This window comes from Desmodus rotundus, chromosome 8 (assembly GCF_022682495.2).
Source record: "Desmodus rotundus isolate HL8 chromosome 8, HLdesRot8A.1, whole genome shotgun sequence".
Lineage (NCBI taxonomy): Eukaryota > Metazoa > Chordata > Mammalia > Chiroptera > Phyllostomidae > Desmodus > Desmodus rotundus.
In genome coordinates, this window is record NC_071394.1 from 52,783,285 (window position 1) to 52,795,633 (window position 12,349).

Genomic DNA, 12,349 nt, shown 5'->3' on the forward strand with positions numbered 1-12,349 from the left:
TGCCTCATTAGGAATCTCTGGAGATAGCAGGGGTCCTCAGGCCCACTCAGATATCTGGGATGGTTCTGGTTTGACTTCATTTATTTGACAATGTGTATGAAGCACCTACTGCATGTACACTCTACTAGAGACACTTGGCATAACTCAGTGAATGAAGCAGATACATTCCCAGGGCTTCAGGTCTACTCAATGAACCAGTCAGTCACAATAGATATCTTTTTCAGATCCTGTCTTTTACCCATTAGTTCTGGTACAAACAAGGTCGTCAGGACACCTGAAGGCCTACCTGCTAATAATGACAATGGACACTCATCCAGGAATCAAATAAAAAGGTAGATGGTGTTTGCTCCTTTGTTGAGAGCACACTGGCTGTGGGGGAGAGGGTCTGGCACCAACAAGCTCTTAGAGATCTGATTCCCAATGGAGGCCTGAGCTCTGGCGCCATCTATGCCAGGGAACAGAACAGAGTGATCTGTGGATGGGGCCCCTGGCCTCATACAACCAGAAGGAGGAGGGGCTACCATCTGCCCCAGGGACCAAACACACCACACTCCACTGCCCCTCAGCCTGCCCCTTCCCAAGGTCAAGTCTCCTCACCACCATCCCCAAGCTCCAAACAAGACATGTGGTCAGAGCCTGCTCAGCCATTTACCTGAAACCTCAGTGTAGATGAGCAGGTGCATGAAGGGTTGGGGTAGGCAGTGTATAGACCTTGAGAAGAAATGTATTGGAAAGAAGAGACTCACAGGGTGTCCCTGCTAAACTTACTGCTTTGCCAGGCCTGCTCTGCCCAGGAGAGTCACACAGCGGTCAGGGGTGGCATTGGGCTGTCCCCTGGTTGGGCATGGGCATGCACAAAGGCCCCTCCCTGGCAGGATTGCCCGGGGATGGTGTGTTGAAGGAGGATTCCAGACTCTGACTCTGATCCCCAACTGTTTCTCCACAGGGCCATGGCTTCTACAGTGGGAACCTGGCCAGACCAGATGCAAGGGTTTGGCGAGCCCTTACATTTGTCCTTGTTGCATTGGAAGCAGACCTTGGTGCAGGTCAACGTCCCTACTTTACAGCAACTGTGTCAGGCCCATCGTCTTTCTGTGGATCTGGAGTATCCAGGGCCCCAGAATGTAACACCAGAAGGTGAGGGAACTACAATGTGGGAAGGTGATCTGGGAAGGGGTTTTTCATAGGCAGGAGTTCCCTAAAAGGCATCGGCAACATTCCTGTCTCTGGAAAGGCAAGTGGAAGGCAACTATGTGTTTAAATCTGTTTCTTTCTGATGCTCCAGGTCTACCAGCTGAGCTCAGACCCACTGCCCAGTTACCGGAAGGACCTGCTGAAGGGCTAGTGCCTTTTTCAGCTAGAGGCCTCGCCCTGGCTAGACCTGGCATGAAGCAGCACCAGGAGCCAGGATGCAGGCGTCTTTGCAACGAGCACATCCCCAAGAAGCTGTTTAATGAGTGCAATTACTCTACCTCCCTGGACAAGTGGAAGATTCATGATGCCAATGAGTCCAGAGGGTTCTGCTCTGAGGTGAGAGCTAGCCCCGATGGGTCTCCATACCTGTGACCCTGAGATTATATGCCAGGGCCCCAGAACAGTCTCAGTCTGGGCCTCCAGGGACCTTCAGTTCTTTTCCCTACAGTGTCTCACAGTCCCAAGTAAAAAGTTCTCGGACCTCCCCTTCTCCCTTCAGCTTCAAGTGTTGTAGAAAGAAAGTACTGTATTAATAAGAATATTAGGAGACCTATGTTGTTTAATTTCACAGTAGACAACAAGCATATTTATATTTTTCTTTACCATTTTTATGTGTTTGTTTTTGTTTCTCCTTTTTACTGCCAGCTGCCCCAGGCGTTCTGCAGAACAGCGAGGGGCACTGTCCTTGTAGACTTTCTCCAGTAATGCAGGCTGTTCACCTGAGCAATGCAGGCTCTCACTGCTGGGCCTATGGTGTCATTCATGTCGGGTTCCACGTCAGCAGTGCTGCCGGGATCACATAATTGTGGAGCGATGTAAAAGTTTGTGGACCTGCCATAACAAAGGACCCCCCTGGGTCGTGTTTAGCGCAGACACTTAATTTTTAACAATTCCAGAAAGTATTAGTTAGACTTGAGGGTGTCAGCAGGGATGGTTCCTTTTGAGAGGTTCTTCCCTTGCTCTATATACTTGGCTATCTACTAATGCTGTGTCACAGGGAATCCCTTCTGTGCTTCCATGTGTCCTACCCTCCCCTTCTAAGGACAATGGTCATATTGGTGAAAGACCCATATCACTGAATCCACTTAACCATAATTAGTTGCTTAAGGAATGCCTGATGTTGGGAGCAGAACTTGTGGTGGGAATCACCGCAGTGCCAACACCCAGACAGGCCACCAGTGAGACCTAGGCTGGTACTGGGCTCCCTCTTGGCAGAAGTCCAGTGAGGACTTCATGGCAGAGTTAGCTGATGGGTTCACTTATGTCATTAGCCGCTACAAGGCACAAGTGTGCCAGGCCAGGGAAACCATGCCGTCCAATCCTACTAACTAAGTTTTCAGATAGGTAGAAATCCAAGCCTCACATAGGTTAGAATTGTAGAGAAAAAAATTCTACCTTTTTTCACTTTGATCGTTTCTATATTTTAACTACCTGTAACATGTATCCTGCTGAGTAGTCAACTTTTCTGGCCTTGAACCTCTGCAACTCCACACATCACCACACATAGATGGGTCATTTTATGAATAAACAAACAAACATGGGATGGATTAACATATTTAATATATTACTCTGTATCTTGGTATCTAGGAGAGCATGCAAACCATTTCAAGCCAGCAGGGTCATCAGCTGTGGCCTTATTCATCTCCACATTCTCCTATAATGATGGTAAATTTCCTGAGTGATTCAGCCTTTGAATATTGTTAGACCTTGACATGATGCTGTTCTGCTGCATTTTAGCAGGTTGACCAGGTACATCGTCACTGTGTCCTGATAGACTATGTACCAGTTTGCTAGGTCTGACCTTTCATGGGACAAATGCTCGTGTGGAGAGTTCCTGCTGCCTTCTGGCTCAGTACCCAGCTCTATGTTTGCAGAGGTCCAATGGTAACATCATCCACCAAGTGGTCCATGAGTCCCACTCCAACTTTTACCTGAAGAGAGTGCAGGTTCACCAGGCCAACACAATAGCCCTGTGCTGCTCTAAGGTGAGAGCTGCACTGGGGCATTTTTCACACCCAGGAACTCAAGAAAACCTGAGAGGCCAAACATATGAGGTCCAATATGGGGATGGCCACATCAGTGCCTCCTAGGGATTTGTATATAGTGTCCCACAATCCCATACTCATAGGGACCTGGACTTCCACTTCTCCCATCAGCTAGGCTGGATGCGAAAAAGACACTCCTCACACATTTGAAAGAATATTAGAGAAAAAAATATGTTACCCTTCACAGCAGAACATGTGAACATTTACAGTTTTCTGTTTTGTTGTTTCTCCTACCACCCCAAGTTTCTGGTACATTAGTCAGCTCCAGTCTCCTTGCAGACCTCCAAGTCTTACAGATCACCACAACGGAATGGGGGTGGGGGACATTGTGCATAGACATGAAGAGAAACTAAAATGTTGGATTATTTCTTTGCAAGTTTTCATTTCACAAACCAGGGCAAACCATTGTAATGTAGTCAGGTAGGAGATGGCACCTTATTCATGTCTATATTATCTCTTCAAAGAGGTAATTTCCAGTGTTCAGCCATTCACTGACTTTGGACCTTGAGATTATTCTATTCTGCTTCTACCTCAGCAGGGATGCCAGAACATCCTCCCTGTGTCCCTGTAAGTGTGTCCATTTGCTAGGGCTGCCATAAGGATGAACCAGAGGTGGTTTGGAGTGTTCCTGATGCCCACTGACCTGGTACTGAGTTAGTGTTTCTAGAGATTCAATGAAGACATCCTGCAGGAGCTTGTCAATGGGTTTAAGTACTCTATGTGGCTAGACAAGGGTCAGGTGCATCAGGCCACTGACACCAGCACATGTTACACTGAGCTTAGAGCTATCTGCAAAGGTTCTCCACACCTGTGACATGGAGTTTACATTCTAGTGCCCATGACCAGACTCGATCCATGGTCTCCCCCAGGGATCTCCAATGGCTTTGCCTACACTGTCCCACAGTGCCATGTACACAGGAATGTGGACCTCAAATTCTCCCTGCAGCTACAAGTGAGGATAAATAGAAAGTACTTTTGGTAATAGTATTATTGGGAATAATGGTTTTTTTCATAGTAGACCCAAGCATATTTGTATTTTTTTATCTTTTTGATAGTTTTTCTTCTTTTTATGTTTTATTAATTTTTATTGATGTTCGAATACAGTTTTCTCCATTTCCCACCGTTTTTCCCCACCCTACCCTCCCCCACCTTCCATCTTAATCCCATCCCCCATTGTCTTAGTCCATGTGTCCTTCATACACGTTCATTAATGACCATTTTTCTTCTTTCCCATGTAATTTCCCTCTCCTCTCCCCTTTGCTTACTGCTACTTTGATCTTAATATCAATGTCTCTGGTGATATTTTCCTTGCTTGTTTGCTTTGTTAATTAGGTCCACTTATAGGTGAGATCACATGGTATTTGTCTTTCATTGCCTGGTTTACTTCACTTAGTATAATGCTCTCCAGTTCCATCTATGTTGTTGTGAAGGGTAGGAGCTCCTTCTTTCTTCCTGTTGCACAGTATTCCATTGTGTAATTGGACCACAATTTATCCATCCCCTTATTTACTGATGGGCACCTAGGCTGCTTCCACCACTTGGCTATTGTAAATCGTCCTGCTTTGAACACAAGGGTGCATAGAATCTTTTGAATTAGTATTTCAGGATTCTTAGGGTATAATCCCAGCGGTGGTTTTCTGGGTTAAAAGGCAATTCTTTTCTTAGTTACTTGACAAAATTTCTACTGATTTCCCCAGAGGCTGCACAAGTTTTCAACCCACCAACAGTGCACTAAGGTTCTCTTTTCCCCACAACCCCACCAGCATTTATTTTTTGCTGATTTGTTTATGATGGGCATTCTGACCAGTGTAAAGTGCTATCTCATTTGGTTTCAGTTTGCATCTGTCTGATGGTTAGTGATGCTGAGCATCCTTTCATATGTGTCTGGGCCCTCTGTATGTCTTTGTCAGGGAACTGTCTGTTCAGGTCCTTTGCCCATTTTATGATTGGATTGTCTCCCTGGTGTGGAGTCATGTGAGTTCTTTATATACTTTGGAGATCAAACCCTTGTTGAAGATATCATTGGCTAATACATTTTCCCATACAATTGCTTCCCTTTTCATTTTGCCAATGTTTTCTTTAGCCATGCAGAAATTTTTATTTTGAAGAAGTCCCATTCGTTTTTCTTTCCTTTATGTCCCTTGCTCTATGGGACATATCAGTTAAAAATTGCTGCTTGGAATATCTGAGATATTCCTCCCTATCTTTTCCTCTAGGACTCTTGTGGTATTATGACTTATATGTAAGGCTATTATCTATCTTGAGTTTATTTTCATGTATGGTGTATGTTGGTCGTACAGTTACATTTTTTTTTTTACATGTAGCTGTCCAGCTCTGCCAATACCATTTGTTGATAAGGCTGTTTTTATCCCATTTTATCCTTCTGCCTCCTTTGTTGGATATTACTTGACCATAGAGACATGGGTTTATTTCTTGGTTCTCTCTTCTGTTCCACTCCTCTATGTGTCTCTTGTTATGCCATTCCCACACTCTTTTCATTACTGTGGCCTTGTAATAGAGTTTGATGTCATGTATGGTGATCCCACCTACTTAGTTTTTCTTTCTCAAAATTGTTGCAGCCATTCGTGGTCATTTATGATTCCATATAAATTTTTGAAATATTTGTTCCATTAGTGTGAAATATGTCATTGGCATTTTAATAGGGACTGCATTGAATCTATAAATTGCTTAGGGTAGTATGGACATTTTGATGATGTAAATTCTTCCAATACATGAATGTGGTATATACTTCCATTTATTTGTGTCTTTCTTAATTTCTTTCTTCAGTGTTGTATGGTTTTCTGAGTACAGGTCTTTTACCTCCTTGTTTAGGTTTATTCCTAGGTACATTATTTTTCTTCTTGCTGTAGCAAATAGGATTTTTCCCCCTGATTTCTATTTATGATATTTTTTTGTTGGTGTGTAGAAAAATGCCTTCAAAATCTGAATATTGACTATTACCCTGCTCCTTTGCCCAATTCACCTATTAGGTCGAGTAGTGTTTTTGTGTAGTCTGTAGGGTTTGCTATGAACACTATCATGGCATCTGCAAACAATGACAGTATTACTTCCTCTATTCCAGTTTGGATACGTTTCATTTCTTCTTGTCTGATTGCTGTGGCTAAGACTTCTGATAGTATGTTTAATAGAAGTGGTGAAAGTGGGCATCCTTGTCTTGTTCCTGATCTTAGTGGGAAAGCATTTTGTTTTTGCCCATTGAGTATGATGTTGGCTGTAAGTCTCTTGTATGTGGCCTTTATTATGTGGAGGAATGCTACCTCTGTTTTCACTTTGCTGAGTGTGTTTTTCATAAATGGGTGCTGCACCTTAAAAAGTGCTTTTCCCGCATCTATGGATATGATCATGTGGTTTTTGGCTTTCCTTTTGTTCATGTGATATATTACATTTATGATCTGCAAATATTGTACCATCCTTGCATCCCTGGGATGAATCCCACATCCCAGGTGGGATCATGGTGTATGATCTCTTCAACGTATTGCTGGATGCGGTTTTCCAATATTATGTTAAGGATTTTAGCCTTTATTTTCATCAGCGATATTGGCCTGTAATTTTCTTTCTTTCTTGTGTCTTTCTCTAGTTTAGGGATTAGGATGATGCTGGCTACATAACAAGAGTTTGGGAGTCTTCCATCTTCTTGGATGTTTTGGAATAGTCTGTGAAGCATGGGGGTTAGCTCTCCCTTAAATGTTTTGTAAAATTTCTCCAGTGAAACCATCTGGTCCAGGGTGTAGTGTGCTGGGAGGTTTTTGATTACTGCTTCGATTTCATCAGCTGTTATTGGTGTATTTAGGCTTTCAGCTTCTTCTTCATTCGGCTTTGGAAGATTGTGTTTTTCTAGAAATTTGGCCATTTCACCAAGGTTTTCAAATGTCTTGGCATATAGTTCTTCATAGTACTTCCTTACAATGCTTTGTATTTCCATTGTGTCAGTTGTAATGTCTCTTCTTTCATTTCTGACTGTGTTTATTTGTTCAGCTCTCTTTTTTTTCTTGATGAGTCTGCTGAAAGGTTTGTTGATCTTGTTTATCTTTTCACAGATCCAGCTCCTTGAGTTATTGATCCTTAAAATTGAGCTTTTAATCTCTGCATCATTCAATTCTGGTCTGATCTTGGTTATTTCCTTCCTTCTACTTGCTCTGGGCTGTCTTTGTTGTTGTTCCTCCAGTTCTTGTATATGTAGGGTTAGGGTGTTTATTTGAAATGTTTCTATCTTTTTTAGGTAAGTCTGCATCACTATGAACTTCCCTCTCAGGGCTGCTTTCTCTGTGTCCAATGAATTCTGGACTGTTGTGAGCTCATTTTCATTTGTTTCCTCCAGATCTTGTAGATGTAGGGTTAGGTTGTTTATTTGGAATGTTTCTATCTTTTTTAGGTAAGCCTGTATCACTATGAACTTACCTCACAGGGCTGCTTTCTCTGTGTCCCATGAATTTTCGACTGCTGTGAGTTCATTTTCTTTTGTTTCTAGAAACATTTTGATTTTGTCCTTGATCTCATTCTTAACCCATTCATTGTTTGACAGCATGCTATGCAATCTCTAGGAGTCTGAGTGTTTTTGAGTGTTTTCCTTGGGGTTGGTTGCTACTTTCAGGCCCTTGTGGTCTGTGAAGATGCTTGATATGATTTCTTTTTTAAAAAAATATATTTATTGATTATGCTATTACAGTTGTCCCATTTCCCCTCCACACTCCACTCCATTCTGCCCACCCCCTCCCTCCCACATTCCCCCCGTATAGTTCATGTCTATGGGTCATACTTATAAGTTCTTTGGCTTCTACATTTCCTACACTATTCTTACCCTCCCCCTGTCTATTTTCCACCTATCATCTATGCTACTTATTCTCTGTACCTTCCCCCCCTCCCCCTCCCACTCCCCTATTGACAACCGTCCATGTGATCTCCATGTCTATGGTTCTGTTCCTGTTCCAGCTGTTTGCCTAGTTTGCTCTTGTTTTTGTTTTAGGTGTGGTCGTTAATAACTGTGAGTTGCTGTCATTTTGACTGTTTCTATTTTTGATCTTCTTTTTCTTAGGTAACTCCCATTAACATTTCATATAATAAGGGCTTGGTGATGATGAACTTCTTTAACTTGACCTTATCTGGGAAGCACTTTATCTTCCCTTCCATTCTAAATGATAGCTTTGCTGGATACCATAATCTTGGATGTAGGTCCTTGCCTTTCATGACTTGGAATACTTCTTGCCAGCCCCTTCTTGCCTGTAAGGTCTCTTTGGAGAAATCAGCTGACAATCTTATGGGAAGACCTTTGTAGGTAACTGTCTCCTTTTCTCTTGCTGCTTCTAAGATTCTCTCCTTCTGCTTAATCTTGGGTAATGTCATTATGATGTGCCTTGGTGTGTTCCTCCTTGGGTCCAGCTTCTTTGGGACTCTCTGAGCTTCCTGGACTTCCTGGAGGTCTATTTCCTTCACCAGATTAGGGAAGTTCTCCTTCATTATTTGTTCAAATAAGTTTTCAATTTTTTGTTCTTCTTCTCCTCTTTCTGGCACCCCTATAGTTCGGATGTTGGAACGTTTCAAGATGTCCTGGAGGTTCCTAAGCCTCTCCTCATTTTTCCGAATTCTTGTTTCTTCATTTTTTTCTGATTGGATGTTTCTTTTTCCTTCTGGTCCACACCGTTGATTTGAGTCCCAATTTCCTTCGCCTCACTATTGGTTCCCTGTACATTTTACTTTGTTTCTCTTAGCATAGGCTTCATTTTTTCATCTAGTTTTCAAACAGATTCCACCAATTTTGTGAGCGTCTTGATAACCAGTGTTTTGAACTGTGCATCCGATAGGTTGACTATCTCTTCCTCGCTTAATTGTATTTTTTCTGGAGCTTTGAAGTGTTTTGTCATTTGGGTCTTTTTTTTTTTTTTTTTTTTTTTTTTGTCTTGGCGCGTCTGCTACTTTAAGGGGCATAGCCTTAGGTGTTCACCAGGGTAGGGTAACGCTGGTCGCTGCCTTGTGATGCTTACGTGGGGGAGGGGCCGAGAGGGAGCAATGGCGTCTGCTCCACTCTCCATGGGACCTCCATCTTTCACTCAGCTACCCACACTCAAACTGGGCCCCTCTGGTGCTGGTTCCCGAGTGGGTGGGCTTGTGCACACTCTAGGCCCCTGTGGGTCTCTCCAACGACCTCTCCCGTGAGGCTGAGAGTCTCCCTGCTGCCGCCCCAACACCCACGGGCATTTTCAATCAGAGGTCTGAGACTTTATTTCCCCTCGCTGGAGCCCTGGGTTATGCAGTCTGCTTCGCTCCCCGCCGTTTGTCCGGTTTATCTGTGCACAAATGTGGGGCTGCAGGGTCTGCTAGTGGTCAGACTGCCTGCCCCATTCGTCCCACACTCTGCCAGTCTCGGTCCTGCCACAGCAACGTGAGTCCTCTCCGCCCAGGCTGCCCGTCTCCGCCCAGGCTGCCCGTCTCCACCCCTCCTACTGGTCTGGATGAATGTTTATTTTTCACTTCCCCGGTGTCGGACTTCCTTGCCATTCAATTTTCCGTCAGTTCTGGTTGTGTGAGGAGGCGCAGTGTGTCTACCTACACCACCATCTTGGTTCTCCTTGATATGATTTCAATGGTCTTGAATTTGTTGAGGCTTGTTTTGTGTTCTATAATGTGGTCTATCTTTGAAAATGTTCCATGTGCATTGTGCACTTGTGTTCCTTGTGTATTTTGCTTCTTTAGGATGAAAAGATATATATATATAAAGTATATATATATATACACTTATATATAAGTGCATTTGATGTAGAGAATTGTTCAATGCCACAGTATCCATGTTGATATTTTGTTTGGAAGAGCTATTCATTTTTGACAGTGGGCTGTTGAAATCCCTTAGAATAAGTGTATTGCTGTCTATAACTTTCTTGAATTCCTGAAAAATTTTCCTCATGTATTTGGGTGCACCTATGTTGGGTGCATATATGTTTATAATATTTATGTTTTCTTGATGGATTCTTCCCTTGAGTATTATCAAATGTCCTTCTGTGTCTCTTTTCATGGCCTTTTTGAAATCTATTTTGTCAGACATAAGTACAGCTACCCCAGCTTTTTTTCCCTGCCCATTTGCTTGGAATATTTGTTTCCAGTGCTTTGCTTTCAGTCTGTGCAGGTCTTTTGTTCTCAGGTGGATCTTGTAGGCAGCATATGTGTGGGTCATGTTTTCTTATCCATTCACCTACTCTATGTCTTTTGATTGGAGCATTTAATCCATTTACATTTAAGGTTATTCTTGATAAGTACTTATTCACTGCCATTTTACTCCCTTTGTACCTTTGTTCCTTTCTCTCTCTCACTGCTTTTTCTCTCATCTTAAAGCAGACCCTTTAGCATATGTTGCAGTGCTGGATTGGTGGAGGTGTATTCTTTGAGCCTTCTTTTTTCCAGGAAGCTCCTTATTTGGCCTTCCATTTTAATTGAGAGCCTCGCTGGATATAGTACTCTTGGTTGCAGGTCTTTGTTTTTCATGACTTGTAATATTACTTGTCATTTCCTTCTGGCTTCTAAGTTTCCTTTGAGAAGTCAGCTTGTAGCCTTATTGGGGTTCCCTTGTATATTACTTCATGTTTCTTCCTTGCTGCCTTTAACATTCTCCCTTTGTCTTTAAATTTTGCCATTTAAATTATGATGTGTCTCACAGTGGGCCTCTTTGCGTTCCTTTTCATTGGGACTCTCTCTGCTTCCTGGCCTTGTGTGGCCCTTTCTCTCATCAAATTAGGGATGTTTTCCATCATAACTTTTTCAAACAGGTTTTCTATCCCTGGTTTCTCTTCTCCTTCTGATATCCCTATTACACAGATATTATTCCATTTCACGTTGGCCTGCATTTGTCTTAACCCCTCCTCACTGTTTTTTACTCTTTGTTCCTTTTCTTGCTCTTTTTGGGAGATTTTTTTCTCCTTTTTCCTCCAGCTCATTGATTCGATCCTCTGCTTCATTGAGCCTGACTACTTCATCTGATCCTTCTACTGTGTTCTTTAATTGAGAAATTGTATTCTTCATTTCTTCTTGGCCCTTATTGATTGTCTCTATATGTTTTTTTAATGCTGATATGGTTTGCAGTAAGCTCCTTGTAATTTCCCTGTAGTTTTTGGTCATTCTCTCTGAGTTCATTGACCTTCCTTATAACCATTATCTTGAACTCAGTATCTGATAGTTGACTTGCCTCTATTTCATTTGGCATTCTTTCTGAGGATTCCTCCTTTCCTTTCATTGACAGTTGTTTATTGTCTTCCCATTGTCAGTGGGACTCTTCTTTTTTTGCTTCAGTTTCTTAAATTGATTTGTTTTGACTTTCCGACTTTGTGGGGTGAACTTCTATGGTGGGAGGGCCTGTGGGATTCGTTGGTGCAGTCTCTTTGATCACCTGAACTAGCTGGTCTTGGGATGTCCTTTGTGCCTTTTATGCTGGTTTGCTGGTGTAATTGGGTTTTGATTGTTGTTGGGTCCTTCTTTAGTGGGTCCTTCCCTGCAGCTGTTTGACTGAGGGTCACTCCACTCACGAGCACTTGTGTACTGTTGCGCAGGTGCTGCTGAACAAAATCACAGAGCACAAGAAACAAACCCACCTGCAAATATAACGCCCCCTACAATCACACTATCAACAGAAAACAAAGCAGTGTTAATAAGGGTGTAACGAGATTAAGACTATTACAAGAAAGGAGAGTGAATATGAGATGACCTACTGAAAGAGAGATGATTTTGAGAGGGTAGAGGGAGGAGCACTAATAAGAGTTGATAGTTGGAGCAATGGAAGGAGAAAGGGTAAAGTTTCCCTCATGCATAAAGAAAGGGAATGAAGAGTGTGGAATGGAGTATGAGAAGGGGAGTATATAATGTCAGGTTTAAACACATATTAAAATAATATAAAATAAACTAATTGAGACAAAGAAAAGGGAAGTATAAATGTTAAATAATTAATCAAAATATAGGAGCCAAATTGGAGAGAAAGACCCACCAGAGTACTATCAACAACGCAAAGCTAAATTAATATAGGTGGTATGGGAACAAGAGGGGAAAAAGACAGGAAGAAAAGCCTAAGAGATATTTAGAGGAATGTGAAGTGATTTTGTAATGATAGAGGGAGA

The 12,349-nt window shown here is 42.5% G+C and overlaps 1 protein-coding gene across 1 annotated transcript in view; it reads left to right on the forward strand.

Annotated features, from left to right (window-relative positions):
• LOC123478461 (uncharacterized) overlaps window positions 1–11,222 on the forward strand; it is a 41,015-nt gene extending 29,793 nt beyond the window's left edge. Inside the window, exons 10-14 of the mRNA XM_071222137.1 lie at window positions 225–332; window positions 947–1,137; window positions 1,286–1,530; window positions 3,069–3,179; window positions 11,175–11,222. Coding sequence (XP_071078238.1) covers window positions 225–332; window positions 947–1,137; window positions 1,286–1,530; window positions 3,069–3,179; window positions 11,175–11,222 — 703 coding nt within the window. The remainder of the gene's footprint in view (window positions 1–224; window positions 333–946; window positions 1,138–1,285; window positions 1,531–3,068; window positions 3,180–11,174) is intronic.
• Window positions 11,223–12,349: the final 1,127 nt, after the last annotated feature.